At 45.6% G+C, this 24,226-nt stretch overlaps 1 protein-coding gene across 3 annotated transcripts; it reads right to left on the minus strand.

The window, feature by feature from the left end:
• Positions 1-12,363: 12,363 nt before the first annotated feature.
• Positions 12,364-23,411, minus strand: LOC133116568 (LON peptidase N-terminal domain and RING finger protein 2-like). 3 transcript variants are annotated; one of them, XM_061226269.1, is made up of 12 exons: positions 21,954-23,411; positions 19,622-19,740; positions 19,199-19,321; positions 18,676-18,840; positions 18,228-18,450; positions 17,618-17,708; positions 17,323-17,437; positions 16,705-16,826; positions 16,099-16,260; positions 15,397-15,559; positions 14,987-15,136; positions 12,364-14,224 (listed from the first exon to the last, which is right to left on the minus strand). In XM_061226269.1, exons 1-12 carry the CDS (start codon positions 22,747-22,749, stop codon positions 13,997-13,999), a joined length of 2,457 nt encoding a protein of 818 aa, XP_061082253.1. In that variant the 5' UTR covers positions 22,750-23,411; the 3' UTR covers positions 12,364-13,996. The 3 variants fall into 3 exon arrangements, with proteins under 3 accessions (XP_061082253.1, XP_061082254.1, XP_061082255.1); XM_061226270.1 differs by having other exon boundaries at positions 12,364-14,229; XM_061226271.1 differs by lacking the exon at positions 18,676-18,840.
• Between the last annotated feature and the right edge of the window lie 815 nt (positions 23,412-24,226).

Below are 24,226 nucleotides of genomic sequence, written 5' to 3' on the forward strand. Positions count from 1 at the left end.
GTTCCTGTGGAGATCCGAGAAGTTCCTCCCACACCAACCCAGGATTCTGAGACCTCCTCCCAGGTGATACTCTCAATGTGTGCCTCACCTATTGGGAATATCTCCAAGTTATCAACCACAAACCCCAGGCCATTGATATTCCCGGTATGTGCCTGAATATCTATAACAATATGTGTGGATTCTGAGTTTTCATCTCCTTCAGCTCACTTCCCCTCCATTTCCCAAGAGTATGCCTCTGCAGGAAACGCAACACGCTGATTTAGCACACACGACTTTCACTCATGTTCCCGTCCGCTCCAAAATCTCCCCCACAATGTCCCATACGGAAAAATCATATAATATATGGGAACTACATGTATATATTGCAATATATATACTTTTATCAATGTATTACGTATATTTAAAGTTTCTAAATTGGCACCTAATGCATATTTATGACATATATTTAAATATAATAATACATTAAAATAGTAATATTTTGAAATGTGTAAATTTTATACATACATTTTAAAATATATTCAAGTACATGTTATTTGTGTGTATTTCTTACATATATTACACAATATATTGAAATATATTCCTTTTCCGTATGGGGGGGGGAAAGTCAAAGTTCCAATGCAGCTAAGAATTCTGTATATGTGTAGACTGCCACTGGCTGTAGAGGTAAGCATTGTGGGAAGTAAAAGGTTTTGCTGAACTGTGGGACAGTGATTCTGCATCTTTATCCACCCCTCTGGGAATGTTGTTACTGCCATTATTGCTCATTTTAATCAGATTTCACACTTCAGATTCTCCTACATTGCTTGTCTCTCTGGATAATGCGACTGCCAAATGAATGTGATGTCATGAAATGGACGTTCTTTGAGACTGTACATTTGTTACAGACAAAATATTTCCTGAACAATGAATCTCCACTTCACACTATAGAGATCTGTAATTTTTCCACTCAGTGACACTGAACTAGTCATTATACCCTGTAGTTATTGTTTTCTTCAAGTCATTCACCATTTAATGAGTTTGCATTCTTAAGGAAATTCATCATCTGAAACCAACTTTTTGGAAAGGATGACATTCCTTAATAGCCACAGTATTCTGGCATTTGTTACATTTATGTTGTCTTCAGCTCATGACTGATTGCTGTGAAGAGACTTTTCTGCGTTTGCAACAGTCATCATTATTTCTTATTCCATGAGACAAATCAAAGCAATGGAGGCTGGCAATGTGGGGAAGGTCCATGGAGGCAGAGGTGCAGTCACTCATTATGTGAATGCTGTGTGTGTCACACCCAATGACTGTTTCCTAGCCCATATCTCACCCGATGTGTGATCTCTGTTTTAGGTTGGCCAGTAATCAGCGATGGCCAGAATATGTTCCCCATCCCAGAATGCTCTGGTCGGGACTGTTGCCTCCCACTTGGACACAAATAGATACACAGTGTTTTACTCTTATAATGAGACTTAAATATTTTTTCTCTCAAGTAGAGAATATTAACTTGACTAAAGGTACTGTTGGCTTGACAAGTGAACATTTCTTACCCCATTGGAAAATCCTGAAATGAGTCAAAACCGTTTTACCTCATAGTTTTGTCTTATTTTGCAAAAAGGTAACATAAATACATTTTAACTCTAAATATAAGAGCAAAATACCTGTTGAGGTTGACTTAGGTATTTGGCTTTTGCAGAGCAGTGATCACTTTATTAGGTAGACCTGCACACTAGCTTGTTAATGCAAATATCAGACAATCATGTGGGAGCTAAATGCATAAAAGCATCCATCCATCCATTATCTTAACCCGCTTATCCTGAATAGGGTCGCAGGGGGGCTGGAGCCTATCCCAGCATACACTGGGCGAAAGGCAGGAATACACCCTGGACAGGTCGCCAGTCTATCGCAGGGCTCACACAGCATTCACTCACACACATACGCATAGACTCATAGACTCTCCAATCATCGTAACCTGCATGTCTTGGGACTGTGGGGGGAAACCGGAGTACCCGGAGGAAACCCACGCAAACACGGGGAGAACATGCAAACTCCACACAGAGAGGCCCTTGCCGACCCAAACCCAGGACCTCCTTGCTGTAAGGCAGCAGTGCTACCCACTGCACCATCCGTGCCGCCTTGCATAAAAGCATGTTCAGCGGTTTTTCAGACGAAATGTCAGAAATGTGATCTAAGTGACTTTGGAATGATTGCTGGTGCCAGACAGAGTGGTTTGAGTATCTCAAAAACTGCTGATCTCCTGGGATTTTGACAGTCTCAGTTTGCAAAGAATGGTTAAAAAAACTAAAAACATCCAGTGAACAGCCCCTGCCCCCACCAGATCTGTCACTGGTCAGAACCCATGTGGGCCCTGAGAAGGTTGCGGAAGGATCCTGTGGATCATGCAAAGTAAATGTATCTCACTATACATTTGAACACTTTCCACTGTCTCACACAAGTCATTTTGCTGCACTAGTTGTATTGCATATGTGGTTATTCCAAAAGTTGAGGATATGTCAGGATGGGTTACAAACACAATCCTGGAGTGCCATTGTGTAATTGTGTATGCTGGTTTTTATTCTCACTGTAATTGCAACGACTGAATATTAATGAGGCAGCACTATTCAATGCTCTTAATTAGACACTTAACATCGACTGAAGGATGATTTAGTCTCTTAAGGCCACACTATGTCAGAAATAGCTGTGAATGCTGTGAAGTATAAATATTCCACATTCACACCCTGGGTCTTACACTTACACGCAATTTAATGTCAAGCACTGCCAATAATAAAATGTTTCTGCTAAATGTTTCAAATCCACTTGAAAATGTCTGTCTTATATGAAATCAACTTTGATTTTATGTATGTCTGTGTGGGGGAAGCGCTCCTCTGCAGCTAATGTCTGATGTGACTTTCCTCTCTTCTCTGAACGGGCTCTGGGATCTCCGCTGTGACTGCAGGAGATGTTACTGGCGTACCCAGTCTGATTCTGAGTCTTGGTGACGTTCTGCACGGCAGTGGTGTTGGCCAATGAGACAGGGCCGACAAAGCATTGTGATGTCGGTCAGAGAGGTCGATACTACGGTGATTGATTACTGGGGCCGGAATGAAAGGTTTTTTTTTTGATGTTGGTAATTCAAGTACAACGTACAAAACACTGATCTATATCAGGTAGAAAAGTGGACTCATCATGACACGAGGTCAATCAGCCTTGTGACCACGACACAGGTTAACAAATTGTTTTGGGGGCGGGGGGGGGGTGGGTTGTACGTGAATCTCCAGACTGGCAAGCAGAGCACAGCTGCAGTGACCTTCACACTCTGGCAACCTGTCAGAGAAACGACAAAGTATGCACGTGTGGGTGTGTATTAGACACATGTAGTGTCAGCCCTAGCCTTCCAGTGGTCATAAGCAGGATTTGATGTGCCCCCCAACCCAGCATTATAAATAATATATGTGTATTTCAGCATAATTGGGGCCCCCTGGTGGCTGCAGGGCCCTAAGCAGCCGTTCATGTGGCTGATTGGGTTGAGCCAGCCCTGGATACCTGTGCAATCTGAACCCACATTCACCAGGCCCCCGGCTGCCGGCCAGCCATGAGGACCGACACAGGGAGGTGCACCTGGAGATCACGCCTCTGTCGGAGTCAGTCTGGTCTGACCGGTTCTGTGACACCCCGGGGCGAGGGGGGCAGGCACGGGGGGGGGCAGGGGGGGGGCTGCACTGGGGGAAACGTGCTCCCCTGCCCAGCTCGATCATCACCACAAACACCAGTGTGCCCGAGAGCGAAGAGAGGGAGAAAAGAACAATAACACAACGTGTCTAAAGCCAACAGTGAACTACAAGGCCACCTGACAAGGATAGGGAAGATCACAGCAGGTTTACCCGAAAATATGTTCTGTGAGTAAGGTCACATGCCTACTGCAGCTCAATTTGTTTAGCCCTAAATTCAGTCCTCTAGCGGCACTGCAAAAACAGTCAATCTTAGCAAGTGTTTTAGTCTTGTAAAGACCTTTTTTCTCTCTCAAGTAGAGAATATAAGCTCGTTTTAAGTTGTTTCACTCAACAAGTGAAGTTTTCTTCACCCCATTGACAAATTTTGAAATGACTCGAACCAGCTGACCTCATTGGCTATCTCTTTGCCTTGCTTAAGCAAAAATAAGTTTTTAAGTCCAAATGTAAGAATAAAATACTGTTGTTGTGATTGATTAATTCTTTGGTTTCTGCAGTGTGAGCAAGATGCACACAAGCAATTTTCCCAATCTTTATTGTGTCACCTGAACTGCGAATGCTTGCTCAGAGAAAGGTATGAACTCCGGTCATTATCAGAACAACAGAGGCTCCGCAAACTGCCGCAGGTGCAGGGAACGGCGCAGGGTTTACGAGGAGCCCTGTTTGCTTAAGAGCAGTCCCAGACAGTAACACAGCCTTCCTCTTGTAACCGTAGCCGCATAATAAAGAGGAACAACCCGACAGCTGGGTGTTGGCAGCAGAGGAGCGAGCCAGGCACCCCAGGGCTGGTGCTGCCTGGCTGAACCTGGCAGGGGAGCGCAGACGTTGGCGTGTTTTAGCCTGAGCTGCCTCGCTCTGCAGGGGCACGGAGGAGAGGAGGGAGACGGAGGCCTTGCAGAGAAAGAGGTGACAGCGAGGAGGTAAAACTGAAAGGCAATGACAGCTGATATAAGCCTCCCACAGACAACACACACACACACAAACGTACACAGTCACAGAGACACATACACAAATGCACACAGTCACAGAGACACATGCACAAATGCTCACAGTCAGAGAGACACACCAAAACACACATGTACACACACACACACACACACACACACACTGCCTGGTTTTAGGTCTCTGCTAGGCTGCAGCATAGAGGACAAGGTGTCTTCTCTCCCTCTCTCAGGTGACTTTCTGCCCCCAGGTGTAGTTCTGCAGCAAGGTGAGCTGACACTGAGTATTCCCCTCTCTATGTCTCTCCTATAAGGTCACTGCATACAGCCGCAGGGAGCTGGTATATCCTGTGTGTCTGTGTGTGCATATATCTTTGTGACTGTGTGCGTGTGCGTATGTCTATATGATTATGTGCATGTGTGTGTATATATGTGACTGTGCGCATGTGTCTATGTGACTGTGTGCATGTGCTTGTGTCTATGTGACCGTGTGCATATGTAAGTATGTGTATGTCTATGTGGCTGAGTGCATATGTATGTGTGTGTATGTGTGTGCATCTATGTGACTGCATGGATCAGTGCGTGTGTGTGTGCGTGCGTGTGTTGTCAGTGAGGTGGACAATAATATCAGAAGGCTTATATCACCTTTCATTGCCTGACACATAATTATCGGATCTGTTATTAACCTCAGTACAGTATATTATGGTGGAAGGTATCTCAAATGTATCTTTTACGGATCATTGAGATTCATATCACACATCCTGTTTTATGTGAGTCCCAAAATGCCAAATAATTAAAATAAGTGGAAACCTACTGGTCATTCAAATAATACCAATTTGTGCTTTCCTTTCATGCTGTTACAAGGCACCATTCTAACAGGCTTAAACATGAGTCATTTTAAATAGCCCACTCTCAGTACATTGTGTGCAAGCCCAATCCCACCTGCTATATATCCATAATAGAAGGGATTAATATGACTAAGTCAAACCTGTCAGTTAATTGGCAAGCATAGTACACAAACAGGTTATGTTCCCTTTAGCTAAAGTAACACCGATTAGAATCATTAAATCTCAAGAAAATTGTTTTCAATGCAAAGAAAGGTTGTTTGGATATACAACTGCAAACTCCCCAGAAATCTGTTTAAAAAATCCTACATTTTTAAACATAACTTTCACCAATACGATTCTGTAAATATAGTAAAATTACAAAGTTTTTTCCATTGCATGTTTTGGTGGCTCAACCTTATACCGCATGTTTATATTTCACAAACATGTCAATGTCAGATAATATACAATGAAGTGATTTTCAAACCAGCAGTGAGGAAAGCTACCAATACAGTTCTCCACCCTCGAACACTACAAAGATTCATCTGTATACTGTAGACAAGCCACACCTTGCTGACAGCAGCCTGGATATTGCTGCAGCTAATCTTGACCTGCAGAAAGCTGAAACGCTTCTTGAGTGACCCCCATTTCACTGTGATTTCAGTTTAAACGTAGTAAGTAGCAAAAAATGACTATTGTAACAAGCGTTTAAGTCTCGTAATAAAACTTGTTTTAAGTTACTGTTTGTTTGACAACTGAAATTGGCAAATTTGGAAAGGAGTTCAATTGTCTCACCTCATTGGCTATAGTTTGTCTTATTTGGCAAAAATGTAATAGAAATAAGATTTAAGGCTCAATATAAGAATTAAACAGAATTTTTTAAATACTTGAAACAGTTTTTTTTTTGTGTGTGCGTTCACTACAGCGGGTTGTCTATAATCAATCCTTAGTTGGGAAGCCAATCTTTTTATTTGTATTTCAATGGCATCTTTAGCTTGAAGAAAGCAAATATTTTGATAAACAGTTTCCTTTGAGGCACACCAACTGTCTGACGAAGGAAGCGGCTGAGCAAGTGCACAAAAACTAACAATACAGGAGTGTGAAAGTTAAACTCCTGTGAGGGCAGGTTGTCCTAGGAACTGTTTCCTGGGCGACGAGGGGCCCTTGTGGGCCCTGGGGTCTGAGGACGTTCTCCTACTGGGCCTCAGAACATATTGCGTACTGAAGGCCTTTTTCGTGATGAGGTTCCCTCTTCCCCATTCTAAAATGGGTTTCATATATCGCTGACAACCTCGTGCACTGCAGTTGATTAAATTTTGAGCTGCAATGCCACTGGCAAAGTTAAATTGACAGGTATATCTCCGTTAAGCAATTTCAACCTCTATGTGACCGGAGCAGAATTTGGATGAAATGTAGCAAATATATTCTGCACAAACTTAAGTTTTGTTTTGTGTTTTGTGGTCTGTCTGTCTGTCTGTCTGTCTGTCTGTCTGTCTGTCTGACTGGCTCACAGTCTCATACTGATTCTGAACCATTGTGCTTGACAAACCTAATGAAATTTTTTATTTTATACTAACAAACCAAAAACAGTGTTGGTTGAATTGCAGTGACTCTTCCTGCTAATATATTAAAATTCAGTGTAGCAATGTAATCCATAATCTGGAATAAAATCCTTCACTTTACCAGTGACAACTGTAGCCAGCAGCCCAGGACAGAACTGCTCATAGTGTCATAACCAAACTCCCTGGAGGACAGGAGCGTCACCACCACCTCTCCCCAGAGCAGGCCGGGAGAGTGCAGCCTGTCCTCAGGGCAGGCTGAAACAGTGTCCTCTCTCTCGCTCTCTCCCCCCTGCTCTCTCTCCCTCTCATTCCCTTTCCTTCTCTCTTCATCCATCACTCTCTCCCTCCCTCCCTATCTCTTTCCCTCTCTTGCTCTTCCAATTTTCTATCTCATTCATTTTTAATCTGTAAGTTTCATTTGAAATTGGTTGGTTATGCAACGCTAATGAACTTTGTCTGGTGTGAAACTGAAAGGAAGACGGTTGATCTGTATTGGCGGTTGATTGAAATCGATTTAACCTAGTGAGGCTTTGAAGTTTGGTCTAAAAAGGTGTGTTAAAAATGAAAAATATCTCCTTTCTCTCTCCTCCTTTCTCTCTCCCTGCCTCTCTCTCGCCAACACTGGGGCAGACTGCAGGGTGAGATGCTGCTGAGAGGGGGATAAACACAGAAGCAGCCAATGGGAGCCAGCCAGTGGGTTTTTTGTATTCTTGTGTCTCCCAGGCGACAGAGACTAAAAGGTGAAACACATCACCCCAGTCATTTGCTCCACAGTGAGAAAGAGGGAGGAATTCTCTAATTCAGGCACTGTCAGGCATTAGAGTGATTAGTTAAGAACATTCGATTCACATATTACTGGTCTCGCACCTCACAGGGTTGAAGGGGCAGGGGGAAAGGGGTGTATTTATGGATAGATAGGATGTGGTAGTGTACTGGGTGGACAGGACGATGCTGCCCTCTCTTTTAAGGGGGGGAGGGGGGTGCTTCTCTGGGTCTCTCTCTCCGGGGAGAAAGCTTGCTCCGTGCTCCGTGCTCCGTGCTCCAAAGTGACCCGGCAGTCAGGCCAATCTAAGCGCAGAAAAGAACAGGTCTGTTCCGATTATTATCTCAATTATTCACAATTGTATCCAGGGAAGCTCTAGCTTGCATTTCCAATACATATTTATAAAGCTATCATATTACATTACATTACAATTGTATCATTGTTTTAGCACCTTTCCCAATGAACACTGCGTAGACTAGGGAAACAACACAAACAAGAGGACAAAGGTCCCGGTATCACATTCATTCCCTGCATACTCACTGAGTGTAGAGTCAGACGCACCACTGATGTCACCAGATCACTTGAGATGTTCCGTATTCACATTCCTAACTAACTGACGAGCTTCAGAGTGCATACCACAGACAGTTACGAAAACCGTAGACGCTCCAGGTCAGCCGCGTGTCTGACGGCCAATAGTCAGCAGCCTGGCGGCTATGATCATGTGTTTCCAGTTTCCAGTCCCCGTTCTGAGTTCAATAAAAACATCGACAATAAAGCGGAGCATTCAGACAGCGGACACCGATAAGCGCGTGCCCCCGTCTGGGGAAAAAGCGCATTCACTGTAAAGATATATCGTCGCCGTCTCTCCATGGCAACAACACCAAGTCAAATGATCAGGCACCGAGTCAGGCCACGTGCACACTGTTACGGGACTGGACTTCTTGATCCACTGTAGCTGTACTGATGACCAGGGGTTTATTAATATATCTGCTATGACGGTGACTTCAGACCAAGGCTTTTCAACCTTCTCTGGTACAGGGCGCCCAAGCCAGGCTCAAATATTTTTACATAGTGTTATATAGTTTAACATTTTGATGCAATTTCCAAAATCTATATATAGTGAATACATGTGAAGTCTGACCAGGACCCCCTTTCAATAACTTCAATGGCCACCAGGGGCCCCAATGACCCTCTGTTGAAAACTTGATATTAGATATTAGTCACACGATTTACAATGTTACACACAAACCCAAGATGTGCAGGCTATCCACAGAGAGAGACCAGCCGCCAGGCCCTGTTCCAGACCTAAATCCCCTGCATACAAACTCATCCACAGCCTGTCATAAACCAGTCTGTATGGTGCTGGGCTCCCAGTGCTCATCTCCATTACTGAGGGCTTCTTTAATCCCATCCTGAGCCTACAGTATATGTTAAGTCAAATCGATTGTATTTGTATAGCGCTTTTACAGAAAATGGTCTCAAAGACACTTTTCAGAATAACTGAAAAGAGGGCAAATGCCAGGTCTGAACCAACATGGTTGAGAAGACAAGGAACCCGGACAATAGAGGAAGAGAGAGAGTGAGGACAGGACAGGTAGACGATGTGCAGAGAGAGAGTGAGGACAGGAGAGGTAGACGATGTGCAGAGAGAGAGTGAGGACAGGACAGGTAGACGATGTGCAGAGAGAGAGTGAGGACAGGACAGGTAGACGATGTGCAGAGAGAGAGTGAGGACAGGACAGGTAGACGATGTGCAGAGAGAGAGTGAGCAGGACAGGTAGATGATGTGCAGAGAGAGTGAGCAGGACAGGACAGGTAGACGATGGGCAGAGAGAGGGAGGACAGGACAGGTAGACGATGTGCAGAGAGTGAGCAGGACAGGGAGACGATGTGCAGAGAGAGGGAGGACAGGACAGGTAGACGATGTGCAGAGAGAGAGTGAGGACAGGACAGGTAGACGATGTGCAGAGAGTGAGCAGGACAGGTAGACGATGGGCAGAGAGAGGGAGGACAGGACAGGTAGACGATGGGTAGAGAGAGTGAGCAGGACAGGACAGGTAGACGATGGGCAGAGAGAGTGAGCAGGACAGGACAGGTAGACAATGTGCAGAGAGAGAGTGAGGACAGGACAGGTAGACGATGTGCAGAGAGAGAGTGAGCAGGACAGGGAGACAATGTGCAGAGAGAGGGAGGACAGGACAGGTAGACGCTGTGCAGAGAGAGTGAGCAGGACAGGACAGGTAGACGATGTGCAGAGAGAGAGTGAGCAGGACAGGACAGGTAGACGATGTGCAGAGGAGTGTAAAGGAACAGCGATGATAGAAATGGTCTAAGGGCTCAGTTTGAGCTCAGAAAGACCCTGTGAGCTCTCTGGGGGTTGTATCACATAGCAGGATTACGGAGTCAGCTGGCTAAGTTAAACCCAGAACCTTTCCAAAACTGAAACATGGACGAAGGTAAAAACAGCTGTTCTGGGTTTTACTCTGTGAACTAATCCAGCCAACTCAGTAATCCTGCTTTGTGATATACCGCCCTGGTGAACTCAGAGGCACCAGGCGAATGTGGGACGGAATCAGCCGATTCATCAGCATCAGACACAGCTGAGTCACTGCCTCCCCGGCTGTTCCCCCCACCACAACCCACCCCACACAGCAACAGGAAAAACTGTAAATACGTTCAAGTATTCCTTTTAGAGAATCTCCAGCGCAGTTTAAAATGATCAAAAGACCAAACTAAACCAGCATTAAAGATACGCATCGTTGCTCCCATATGGAACCGGTCACAGAGTGCCATGTCAAGCGCATTCGCTTGAATCTGCCTTTATGAAAGACAGGTGTCCAGTTCAGCCTCCTCACGGTCCTGCAAACACACTTTTCATAAAAATACACATTTACAGTCAGAGGCCGTGGCTGGAAGTAAAAACAGTAGACGCGCTGAGGCTGAATTTATGTCGGCCTTTCGGCTCTGACTGTTGAGCAGGTATAGGACAGAGATTTGTTCCTCTTTCAGACAGCAGAAACAGACTGGGGCGTTGTCCATTGTTGCTTTTTGAAACACAAAGGGGGGAAAAAACCTTCCCTGTCTGAGGAACACCTGCCCATGTCACTGCTGTCTGGATCAGGACCGTTTACCTGGCTCAACCCTGACACCCTGTGGACAAATACTGACAATGCAGCAAATCCCCACAAGGCAAAACTTTCATTTCTGCCCAGCAACAATGGGCTATAAAAGCCATATAAGGTCTCCATCCAAAAAAAAAAAAAAAGAACTGCCAAATTTGCTATGAATCTCACTGAACCAGTTGTACTTGATGCTATATTTGGGGAAAAGGAGTATAAGTGAGCAGTACGTTTTAATCCCCTTATTTGCAGATTATGCAATGCCCATTTCCCTTGGTATATTGTGGGGAAATGCAGGCCTTCTTTAGGGCTGACCCAGGCCAGGAACACAATCCCAGATAAATGCCTCTGGATACAACACAGTGGTTAATGTTTCATAAGCTGTCACAATACAGCAACAAGACGACAGTTCCCATTAAAACACAAACAATAAAACATTTGGGGTTGTGCGAACTGAAGACACCTAAAGAATCTCACTCTTTGGACATCCCAGAACAATCCAGCACTACTATGATCCTGAACCCAGCAGTCTCAGTGGTAAAGGTTCCTTGCTATCTGGATTATAAGGTTGTAGCAGCTATAAAAAGGGTGAAAGTATGAAATGCAGTCCCCAGATAAATACACACAATCCGCATGAAGCAACTGTGCATTTAAATGAGCCGTTTGGACTTCCATAAATTTATGAAATCACAACTATACGCTTCAGCATGGCCCACCTTATAGCTGGAAGAAATCCAAGCGCTCGGCCAATCGGAAAGGACGTTCATCAATATTAATGAGCCTTAAAGACACAGTCACTAAAACAGGCTGTTCTTGGTAAAACTCATGAGAGGCGCTGGAGAATGGACCTGTGAAACTGGATGGAGATTGTGTCCTTTTCAGTACCAAGAACAAACGTCTTCTGGATAACAGGATCTAAAATAAAACACTCATAATGTGTACAATATGGGACGTTTAAAGGAAGTGAGCATTGCAGAGGGACGTAAATGAGAAACGCAGCAGCTACACCTGCAAGCAGTGATGTAAGGGGACAGCACACGTCACATGACTGTTCACACGTTTGAGTGTCCTGCATCAGGCCTTTACTAAGCTGCAGTATCCCTGGGCTACACGCTGTCCTCTGCAGCTCACCAGTGACATCATCAGGCTCCAGGGAATGCTGGCTCTGAGCGTGTATTTTCCCACTGTACGGAATCATGGAAACTCATGGAGATGAACAGAGAAAAACAAAACAATCACCACAAGCAGATGCTTCAAATGAGCGAGAAATGCTTTTTGTTAATTTGTTCATACATCAATAATAGCATGCCTAATACAAAATTCCTCAATGTGCACTACCGACTATACAGGGATAGGAAATCACCCTGACACTTTTATTATTTTCATGGTTTATTTCAATAGAAAATGTCATTACAGTAGGAATGTACAATATGTACAGCAATTGTGTGATGACCCAACAGAAAATGAAAAAAGCTTAATGTCATAGAGAGTGGGGGAATCAGCTCAGTTTGTAGAATGACCTACAAGCACGCAAAACAGCTTTATCTGTTCACTTAAGCAAGCTAAACCAAATAAACACACTGCATGGGTAGCTAAAGCTTTTTACTAAAGCTGAAACCATAAACGACTCTGACAGAAATGTGCAAACTCCACTATATCAACATTTTTTGTAAAAACAAAAATGTTTAAGTGATAGACATCCTACCAAGCAGAAAAGTAGAGAAATGACAATCACCACTTTCTTTCAGCATGCTACTCACTTCATTTCTTTACAGTGATCTGTGAAAGAATGACCTTCCAATGAGAATCACCGATTTGAGATTACATGTACTTTCCACAAATACCTGACCTCTTTGAAAATAATTCAAATGAGGCAACCTTTTGATGTTGAGTATCTGTAGGAACATCAGGACAGGGATGTTACTCCCCCAGGTTAGCTTATAAAGAAAGCATTTTATGAGGATGACATAATGACAGAAATATTAATGACAGAGTTTTTTGCTCTTAAACTGGAGAGATAAACAGCCAATCCAACCAGGCACTGTACCTGTGTACTTTCTGTTCCTACAGAGACGGCTCAAGAGATTCAGAGTATCTCACCAAACTCAGCAGCAGTTTGACGGGCAGTATGTGGGGATGAGCAGCGGTGGACACATTGTGTCACTAAACTGACAGCCACTGAACTACTCAGTCAAGTTTACGAGTTTGGTGGAGCACCATCTCAAATCAAAATGACAGGCAAACACCTCAGGAAACCACTGGGTCTAACAGGAACAGCCAATAACACACTGACTGAAACCAATCAAAACACAGCATCAGACAAGGAAATCCTTCCATTGGTTTCAAATCACATCTTTAAAATGGATGCCAAGGATGTGTAGCTCCTCAAACAGTCGAGTGATTCGGAATGTTTCCGTATTTAGTCATTACATTTCAGTCATCTTATTGCAGTTGATGTAACTTTGTGCAAATATCTGCAGAGGGTACATAATAATGCGTTGACATATTTTACCCAACTTTTTATTCTACGGTTACTGGTGAAAGTTCAAACACCGGCCCCGACGATATGAACCGCAGAATGAAGTGGCCCAGTCGGGGGCCAGTGAACACCAGATGAGCGATGATTTACGTTCCACTTTAGGTCCTTTTTTCAGAAACGTATGAACCCCTGTGCAGTTACACCGATTCTTCAAGTTTAAGTTCACTTTTAGGAGTCTTGTATGTCATTTTTGTGCCTTCAATTTGACTCAGTTACTGGGACTTGAACCACCAAACTTCTGGGTCCCAGTCAAGCAACTTAGCCACTAGGCTACGGGCTGCCTCCAAGTGATGAGTGTGACCATGAACAGTGTGAACATGTACAGAGTGCAGTAATGTTCTCTGCAGAGCTGGGCCCAGACCCTCCAGGCTGTAAAATATCACCTGGGGAAGGCTGTGTGTGCCAGGGCTGCTTCCAGGACCGCAGTAGTGATGTGTAAACACCACAGCACCTCAGCAGCAAGCCCGGTCAGAGGCTCCTCATGGCCCAACGACCATCGGGCACTCTGCGTGAGTAAACCCGGCATCAGCATCAGTCACGTCCGCTTCTGCAAGCGGCTGCTGAGATCAGGCAGGGCGGCAGTTCGGTTCGCCCCCTGGAGAGAGGACGTCACCGCAGTCGCTTGCGGGACACGAAGAGGAGGACGCGGCGGACGGCGTGGAGGCGGTCCTTCAGGGAGGTCATGGACAGGATGGTGAGCTGGGCGCGGCTCTCCAGGGGGAGCACGGCCACGAGCCACCAGGCCCACGCCGGCCCATCGGGACTGCCCTGGGCGGGAGAGGAGAGACCCAACCGTCAGCAGCAGGGCAAGAGCCCGAGAGCAACACCAGAGAGTGAGGATAGCTCAGGAGGTATGAGCGGTCATCTGGCTGCAGCTGCAAGCCCCCCCCCCCCCCCCCCAACTTGGGTGTCGAAGTGTCCCTGAGCAAGACACCTGACCCCCAATTGCTCCTGTTGAGCTGGTTGTTGCCTTGCCAGTTAGTTGGTGTGCGTGAACGGGTGAATGAGAGGCATCAATTGTAAAGTGCTTTGGAAAACAGGGTTATATAAATGCAGTCCGCTTGCCATTTACAATAAGCAATGTCATCCAGGGCTGGGGCAAATGCGTCACTGTTTCGGATTCAAATACTTTTCTATACTTTACAGAACTTGTCTGGTGTATTTGAACCATGAAACCAAAAAGTGCAAACACTGCCTTATGGTCCTCTTAGTTGGCTGAATTCTGCCAGACAAGATCAAATCGGGCACAGGAAAGTATTTGAATCTAAAACAATTACATATTTGGCCCCGGTCTGATGTAGTCAACACAACATGCGTGCAAAGCAACAACCGCTCAACAGGCTGGATTAGCCACTCGTCAAGTCATGTCAATTCATACATCAGCAACAACAAATCAGGCCATCCACCCAAGAATCAGCTGTATGATATCTAAGCCCAGACACAGGGCCAAGGGAGAAGGATTTTAGTTAAAACGAGCAGATGTTACCACAGATGTCACACAGGATTCAGTCAAACAATGCAGTACCTGTGGATCGGGGTCTTTGGCTGGCAGGTTTCCAAAATGGCTGAGGATCTGGGTCTTGAGGTTCTCTTTGAGGGAGGAGAACCAGGCTGCTGCCTGCTCGTACACAGAGTCCTGTAGCTTCACCAGCTCCGTTAGCTGCTCCCCCTCCACCTGGCAACACAACAGGGCAGAGATGAAGAGGGGCGGACCATGGATCACCCACCATTAAACTCACACACACCCACACACACACATCCACACTCACTCACACACACACATCCACACTCACTCACTTATTAAGTTAAACTCCCACAAATCACACACACACACACTTACAGACTCACACACCTCACACACACACGCATTTACAAAACTTCTCTGGCAGGGTTTCTGTCAAACAGACACGGCTGCACCGAGACGCCCCAGCACACCTTGTGGTCCTCCAGGTGCTGGATCTTGGCCGTGTGGTACCCATCCCTCAGTCCGTGGCTCAGCACTCGGAAGCGCGACACTCCGACGGTGTCCACCACCGACCGGCCGTCTGGGAAGAGCTTCACATCCCGGACCTCCAGCATACAGCCAAAATCCGCAAACCTGGGAGAGAGACGGGCTCTCAGACCTGCTCTTAAGGTTCAGAGGGACTGATAGCAACTAACCGACCCCCACAATCACTCACTTCTAAAGCACCAAGGCTGGAGTACATAAGCTACCGTTATATTTATATTTAATGCCTTCGGCAAATAGCTCTGTTTCCCCCATTTTCTCCCCAATTTGGTAGCCAAGTGTACCCTATCTATTCCCATTGCCCATGATAGCTGACGATACATCGCTATGGCCCCGTCCCCCGGTGGCCCAGGAGAGATCTAGTGGTCTAGAGAGCAACATGTCTTTGACAAGCCACTTCGTCTCGTCTCAGGTTCCCGTTGACCTTGACTCTGAGACGAGTGCAATCAGGCCTGTATACGGCCGAGTCCCTACCCCCTACCCCTGGAGCGGCGAGCCAATTCTGCCACGTGAGCCAGCCAATCTCGGCTTTGGCAGGTCCGGGGCGCGAATCTCGGTGTGTAACTGTAACAAATTGATGCCTGCACCAAGGTCCCGTGCTTTAGTCATGCACCCACCGCAGCACTCACCCCTGGTTGAGCTCATCAGCGATGCACATCCCAAAGCGCCTGGTGCCCGTCTCCATGGACCTGCGGATCATGAGCCGGTACCGCGGCTCGTACACGTGCAGCGGGCAGGGGATTGTGGGAAACGCCATCGTGCAGACGAAGATGGGCACCTCCTGGTTGAGGCTGTCGATGAGAAACCAGGAACACAAACAATTACACCAGAGGAAGAGCAACACCTACTGCATCTGAACTGCAAAGTATAAACGTGCATATGTGCGTGTATGTGCCCCAGACAAATAATGTGCACATATTTCTCAGAAATCTCAACCCACAACTTGAACTTTGAAGGAACTATGAAGAGCAATGACCACAAGGGCTGATTACAACAGGAAAAACCAGTCAAATATAATCTAAACTAAGTCATGAATCAGGTCCAGCACAGGGGTGGCCAACCATGGTCCAGTAGACTCCCCACCCTAGGTCCAGCAGAGCGCCCCCGGGTGCAGTAGAGCCCGCCCGAGTGCAGCAGAGCCCGCCTAGGTCCAGCAAAGACCCCATACGGTCCAGCATCTTAACAGGCCAAACGGAGAGTGACGGGGGGAGTGACATGGGGTGTGGTGGACTCACTCTTTCAGCTCTTTCAGCTCATCCTCATGGACCCTCTTCCTCTCATTGAGCTCTTCAGAAAGGAAGCGCTGCAGAATCTCCTCCAGCAATACTGTCTTCTGATATCCCCTCGTGGCCAGATACTGCAGTGTGCACACACACGGACGAACACAGACACACACTCAAAATACAAAAATTCTAAGAGAAACTCAATACTGTGACTGGGTAAAGCCACAAAAAAACTAAGCTGTGTTCTGAAAACGAAACATGCTGATTCCAAAACATGCCTCCGTTAAAACGGCATTTAAGGGTCTAGGAAAACCAGAGGTTTTCTTCCCCATCTCGGACAAAAGAAGTCCAGGGACGATCTTCATATCATTCGCCATCTGTCATGCAGTGATTCAGCAAGCACCGCTAAACATCGCAAATTTGTCCTTTCCTGGTACTTTTTTAAAAGCACTTCTGTAGGGACATGTATGTTAATCAGATTAGTCAGAGGGAGAACCAAAAAATAAAAGTATACACTCAGCATCGGAGCTTTGATAAGAGACACAGCAGCATTAGCCGTTACCCTTGCAAAAATGAATGGTAGCAACAATTACATACAAACAGGGAGCAGCAGGGGTTGGGGAGGCCTACCTCAGACAGACTCTGCTTGCACAGGGGGCAGCTGGGGTTGTGGTCGAGGCATCGCTCCAGGCACTTAAGACAGAAGGTGTGTCCACAGGGCGTGGCCACTGGTTCATAGAACAGCCTAGGGGGCAGCAAGAGGGCCAGGGAATAATTACATTTACCCAGAGCAGCCTGCAGCATATACTGAAGCCATTAAGCTGAAGTACTGTGCTGGACAGAAGTTCCATACACAGGACACCAGTATGTTAGGATATGAAGTGCTACAATATCCTTGCAAGTCGATTGGCTGGGGATGCATTACCTCATACAGAGGGGACACTCCATATCAGCGCTGTCAATCGACTGGGGGGGCACCTCCCGGACCCCAGACTGCACAGGAACGCAGGAAACACCTGAGGACACACAGAAATAAACACAACAGTATTTCCCTCCCTGACACACAGTCTGCACTTCACAGGTTCACAACACAAGAATAAAATGTGTTTATGCTGAGTTTCACACAACAGTCTGCCTAATATATACAGTGGGGTGACAAATACACAAATACCGGTCTGACAGCTGAGAGTTTTGTGTTAGCTTCTAATTGAGGTAATTTTTCTCCTTGATTTATCACTTTATTGAGTCATTACACACTCAATTTAAGTCCTGAGCATAGTAATTTAAGACTTGCAATGACTTAAGCACCAGCAGAAGCTGTAACAGGTTTAAAGACTTTGGTGGGGGATGAGTGGAGACATGTACCTGGTTTAAAGACTTTGGTGGGGGGGTGAGTGGAGACATGTACCTGGTTTAAGGACTTTGGTGGGGGGTGAGTGGAGACATGTACCTGGTTTAAGGACTTTGGTGGGGGGGTGAGTGGAGACATGTACCTGGTTTAAGGACTTTGGTGGGGGGTGAGTGGAGACCCGTACCTGGTTTAAGTACTTTGGTGGGGGGGTGAGTGCAGCCCAGGGGGTCACTGGGACATTTCCTCTTCAGGCTTGGGGGAGCAGGCAGCCCAGAGAGGATGGAGGTTAGGGTCTGGGTGTCCTTGAAGGAGGACTGTAGTATACTCAGAGCTGACTGGGACTTCAGGAGATCCAGCCCACCTGGGCTACTGATACCATCACATTGGGCGACCCCTGACCCCTGACTCTGGAATAACCAGATTCCAGAGGTTTATGGTACTGTGGTCCACACATAATATTTTCTCAAGAGCCTCAAGAGGAGAGAGACAGAGTGTGTGTGTGTGTGTGTGTGTTTGTGCGTGTGTGTATTTGAGAGGGTTGAGGGCTGAAGGGCTGGAGTGCCCCCAAACCGCGGCTATGAGGCCTACGTGAGCGTGTATCTGAGAAGGGTGAGGGTTGGACAGGGTCCTACCTGGGAGGAACCAGCCTCCAGGCTGTGGCTATGAGTAGTTGGGCAGAGGGAGCCCAGAAGGAAGGAAGACTTGAGGGGGAGAGAAAGGGGAGGAGCCTGGTGAGGTCGCAGTGGAGTGAGCAGACCATCTCTCTCAAACACCAAGGAGAACATCTCACTCAGGATCTGGCGGAAATAGAGGAAGAAATCCAGGTCATGTTCGGTCACCCACACCAAATACGGCGCAGATGAGGCTCAGCAAAGGAGCGAAGGTGAAGGAAAGCATTTGAGAAGATAACAAAGGAGCAGAATTATATCCTAAATCAGGAGAAGAGACAGAGAGAGAGAGAGAGGCAGAGAGAGAGGAAGAGAGTGAGTGAGTGGGTGAGAGGGAGAGTGGGTGAGAGAGTGAGAGAGTGAGTGAGTGAGTGAGAGTGAGAGGGTGAGAGAGTGAGTGAGTGAGTGAGTGAGTGGGTGAGAAAGTGAGTGAGTGAGTGAGTGAGTGAGTGAGTGAGTGAGTGAGTGAGTGAGTGAGTGAGTTTACCTTCTGGGCCTCCAGCTTGGCGGAGCTCCACTCAGGCCACAGGGCCACACAGAGGAGGTATTCCTGCAGGGCTTCTTCTTTCAGACCAGCAGCCGTCAGGGCTGCAGCCTTCGTGCAGTGGGCCTACACACACACACACAAACAGCAGCATATTAACACACATACTCCTAACTCGTACCACACAATAGTCCTACTCACACACCTGGAGGGGGAATTCAGCAAGATGTGCCATCAATTCACAAACCAGAAATAAAATTTTAAAAATATAAGAAAATAATACATTCTCTGAACAACACAAAGCACAACCCTTAAACATATTGCTCCCCCCCCCCCCTGCGTATGCATTCCAGACTATATTCAGCGGCTGCCATTGGTTCCCCAACTCACATGATCATGTCAAACAACATTCCCCCCCACAATCACCTTGGGCCACAGGGGTCTGAGTCGGCACATGCTGTCCCCATCTTGAATGGCCTGAGTGAAGTTCTTCATTTCGATGTGGAGCTCAGCACGCTGGCCAATCAGGCTGCAGTCAGAGGGAACTGGGGGAGGAGTCAAAATTGAGTAAAACGAGTGCATAAGCTTTTCACAATGAAGTTACACCGACCACTACCTCCCCAATGGGAACAATGGCTATAAGACTTTAGGGCAGGGATACTCAAATCTGCCCTGGTTCCCTTTCCTCCAAGGTAGTTAACTGAAGAATTGGCACTACTCATTTGTCAGACATGATTGACAAACCGCACATTAAATAAGTGTGTAGGAACTAAGAAGTGAGCAGCGAACAAACAAAAAGACCTCAAAGACCACTACCAATCACAGACAAGCTTATCATTCATACTTCTGCATCTTTACAGCTATAATCCAGCTGCATGCTGATGGATAATTAAAACCTCATGTTCCACAGGATTAGACCAGGGTTCAACGGGACTCCAATTTCCTGTGGAATATTGATGTGTGTTACTGTAAAATTATTTAGGAGCAAAATGTTTTCAACTTCGGAGCAAATGTGCTCCTTCCTTCGAAATGTTAGTGTAGAGTAGATAATCAAATCACTCTTGAGGGCTGAGAATGGCTGGTTTTCCACCCTCCCTTTGCCTGAGACTCAGGTGTGAAGAGTCTGTCCTGTGAGTAGCACTACTTATTTAGTTAATTACCCAGGAGAAAACCAGGACTGGTTTTGGATTTGATGTTCCCTGGAGTAACGCATTTGATTCGGCTAATCAAGAATGAATATTAGACTTCCATGTTTATAGAAAGGATCTATCTGGGAGCTGTTGTCAGGAAACAATTGGATTGGCTTCTCAATTAATCAAATTTACGAGCAGACTGTTACACTTTGCTTCACAGTAATATTTTTCCAAGTGGAACCCAACTACAACTAGAATTCTGCCAAGAGTGAGCAAACGAAAACCATCACAACTGAAAACTGTGATACATGAGCATCACTGAAAGTTGCTGCTGTGTAACCAAGCAAAACCGCTGGCATTGGGCACTTACCCACAAAACAAATTATAAATATAGCTGCAAGCAGCAATGAGCGGGCCCAAGCACCATGGGCGCAGCCGCCTTGGTGGCAAAGTTGTGCCAATGACATAATTAACAATATGTACACACTTTTGAAATAATCACCTTCCTGGGCAAAGTATAGTGTGCACAGGAATTCCCCTTTGATCAATGAATGATGTTGGTGCCGCTCTTGGAATGCATAAAACTATGATATAAGCCTCACTTCCTGTTGCCAGATGGTGGCGCTATAATATTGAGCCGTGTTTGGTATATGGATTTCATTACACTCCAAAAATAAACATATTTCAAAATTTTCAGCCACATCAGATGTCGAGTGAAATTAAGGCCACTTCCTGTTGCCAGATGGTGGCGTTATAACATCAAGCCGTTTTTGGTATATGGATTTGATTACACTCTAACAATGAACGTATTTTTAAAATATCAGCCAGGTCAGACGATGTAGACAATTAATTTATGGCTACTTCCTGTTGGCGCGGCATTACATGAAAATTGTACGCCTCCCCATGACCATACCGTTTGAGATATCAAAAATATCCTTCCAATTTAGTATCATGACTATCCTGAGACCATTCTCACCACATTTAGTGTTAATGGGATGAACCCCCTAGGAGGAGTATTTTAAAGTTTGGTACGTGTAAAAACACACAAAATCCTGACTGACTTCCTGTTTGCATATGTTCATCGATGCAAATGTGAAATGTGTTTGTCTTGAGGAGACCCACATGCCTACCAAATTAGGTGCATTTACGTCGAAGTCCATGCCGACAAAACAAGAAAACGCTATCGAGTCCCTCGGCCACGCCCAGGTCTGAGCATCTGATAGATCCTGACGGCCACCACTCCTGATGTGTGTGCAAAATTTCAAGACTTTTTACGCATGGCAAGCACCTCAAAAATGCCCATTTGATAGAAGAGGGAGAATAATAATAATCCTTCCAATAACAATAGGGTCCTTCGCACCCTACGGTGCTTGGGCCATAAATATGTTATACAAGTTAACCCGCAATGTGACGCCCCTAGCGTTTGTATATAGATTGCGAAGGGGAAAGTAGGTCACCTGGTAGTAGACTCGAATTACGTGAAAAGGTCGCAGTTCGAACTCAAGCATCCTCAAATGTCTCAAAGCATATCTATGCGTTATTATTTTACTCTCTATTATTTTTGAGACAACGTGCACAAAAATGAAATAAAAAACGAACTAATTCAAATCATGCAAATCGCTCACCTAGTTCCACTGCTTTGTCATACTTCTCCAAGGCGTTGGAGAGGTCCCCCTTCTTCCACAAGTGTTGTCCCTCTTGCCAGGATCGCCTTGCTTTACTTTCGGAATCGAACCATTTGTCTAACAAACTGCAGAGGATCACATTTACTGTAAGCCATATGCTATGCGACTGTCCGTTCTTTCTTCGCAATTTAAACTTGCAGATTGTGCATTCGGTAACGCTGTCATCCTCTAAGCATCGTTTGCAGAATGTATGTCCGCACTGTAAAGTAGCGGGTTCTGACAGTAAGTACTTGCAAAGGCAACATGAAAACAGGTCTAAGGACTGCTTGTCCTCAAGCACATCTCCAAAACCCTCAATGCCCCCACCACCGCTCGATTTGCAATTTGTATTGGCCCCTCTCTCCTGAAAACTGTTTGACTTTACGCTTTTTTTGTAAATAAACTCTCCCCCTACAACCAATTCTTTTTCACGTAGACTGCGCGCAATACTTTCGACTAGGTGTCCAAGTTCATCTGGCCAGAGTCTGTTCCGCTTTGCAGCGACACAATAAAAGTCTAGAGCTTCGGCAATGCGTCCGCATCTAGCAAGCGCGTCCGCTTTGCGCAAACAGAGTCCCCGATCCAGCTGAGGGAAATCTGCGAGCTGAGAAGCATATATCTCTCCAGTGAAGTCGTAAACTCCTGCCCTGCAAGCCTCCTCTGCTACCTCCAGCATTTCTGGACATAGACACACAACTCCGCGTTTGGAAGCTTCGTGTGCGAATACTTCTGTATGGTTTTGGATTCCAGTCTCCATTATCTTCTTCTAATACAATTTATCTGACGTCCCAAATAAAATTACCTGACCGTCGATAAAAACTGGGGAAACGCCATGATCCTTGGCATTACAAAATCGCTCCCTTCTGAAATATACATTAAGTTAAGTTAGCGAGCTAACTGTAGAAAAGTGAACTAAGCCTAGGCCTTCCTTCGACAAGTATCTTGACTTCGCTAACGAAGACATTTCGTCTTATTTACATCTGTACTAATCGAGCGTCTGTCGGTACCTTCACTATCGGAAGCAAAACATGCTTTATCAATCACGATGATAGAGGTTCATCAAAAGGGGCAAAGGCGCTAGCTAGCATACAGCATCAACTAGTTTAAGTAACGTTATTCAGTTCTACTGAAGCACAATGATCAATAACACTGCTTGCCATATTATGACAGCTTGCTAACGTAATTAAATCAGGTATGACCTTAAGTTAGCTACACGGATGAACTAGCTATCCTCTAAGTATGTTACCTTAAGAGTAAAAATAACATATCTGCAGTAGCCTATGCTAATATTAAGTTTGCTCGCACGAGCTAAGTAAGCAAACTAAATGAAAACGCCCGGCTCACATATATAGCTAGTCCATATTGATGTTAGGAATGATACCGAGATGTGTGTCGAGTACGTACTTCAGTTTTCCTGGAAGCCCCGCTGCAAGGCTTGTATCGTTATCAGAAAATCACGTGACCGATGACAAACGAGGCGGTTTGTCAAACGTGATCGGTTTGGTTTGAACGGAAAGCCTTTCTCTCTGGTTTGAGTTTGGGTTGTTGATATAAGGAAGCAAACCCCCACTTTAACTCGCGGGTTGTCGTAGTTGTCGTAGTGGCCGTTAAGTGCCGAGTGTCCCCAGTTATACAAGCACTTTTACCACCTAGTTGAACCCACAAAAAAATTGTATTTCAATTTTCCATGTACTCCATTTCACTTAACATACTTGTATTATTTACCTATTTTCCAACTTGTTGAATCAGATATTATATATAATATAAATTAGTAGGGAATAATGACAACAGCAAACGTTTCCAAATGATAACTACCATAAACTATCATGAAGCGATACCATTAGAATCATTATTGGTTACAACAATAGTATACTTTGCTACTTGTGAAAGCTGTTTTGGTTTGTGCTTGTGTGTTTGCAAAAAGAGAGCAGCCCTCGCACCCAGATGATATGGTGTGGTTAGTGCGACTGTCTCTCATACAGGAAAAGGTTAAAGGCTCACCTGTTCAATTACTTCCTCTTTGTTTTGCTCACTTAAATACAAAAATAGTCCAAGGGGCTTCAGAAAGGGGTTCATTAGTGCCTCCTCACAGCAAGGAGGTCCTGGGTTCGAATCCCCGTCGGCCGGGGCCTCTGTGCGGAGTTTGCATGTTCTCCCCGTGTCAGCGCTCTCCATATTCCTTCGACCTAATTTGCTTCTTGAGCTGATCTGGGAGCCTTACTGGACCAGAATTG

Source organism: Conger conger, chromosome 17 (assembly GCF_963514075.1).
Source record: "Conger conger chromosome 17, fConCon1.1, whole genome shotgun sequence".
Classification (NCBI taxonomy): domain Eukaryota; kingdom Metazoa; phylum Chordata; class Actinopteri; order Anguilliformes; family Congridae; genus Conger; species Conger conger.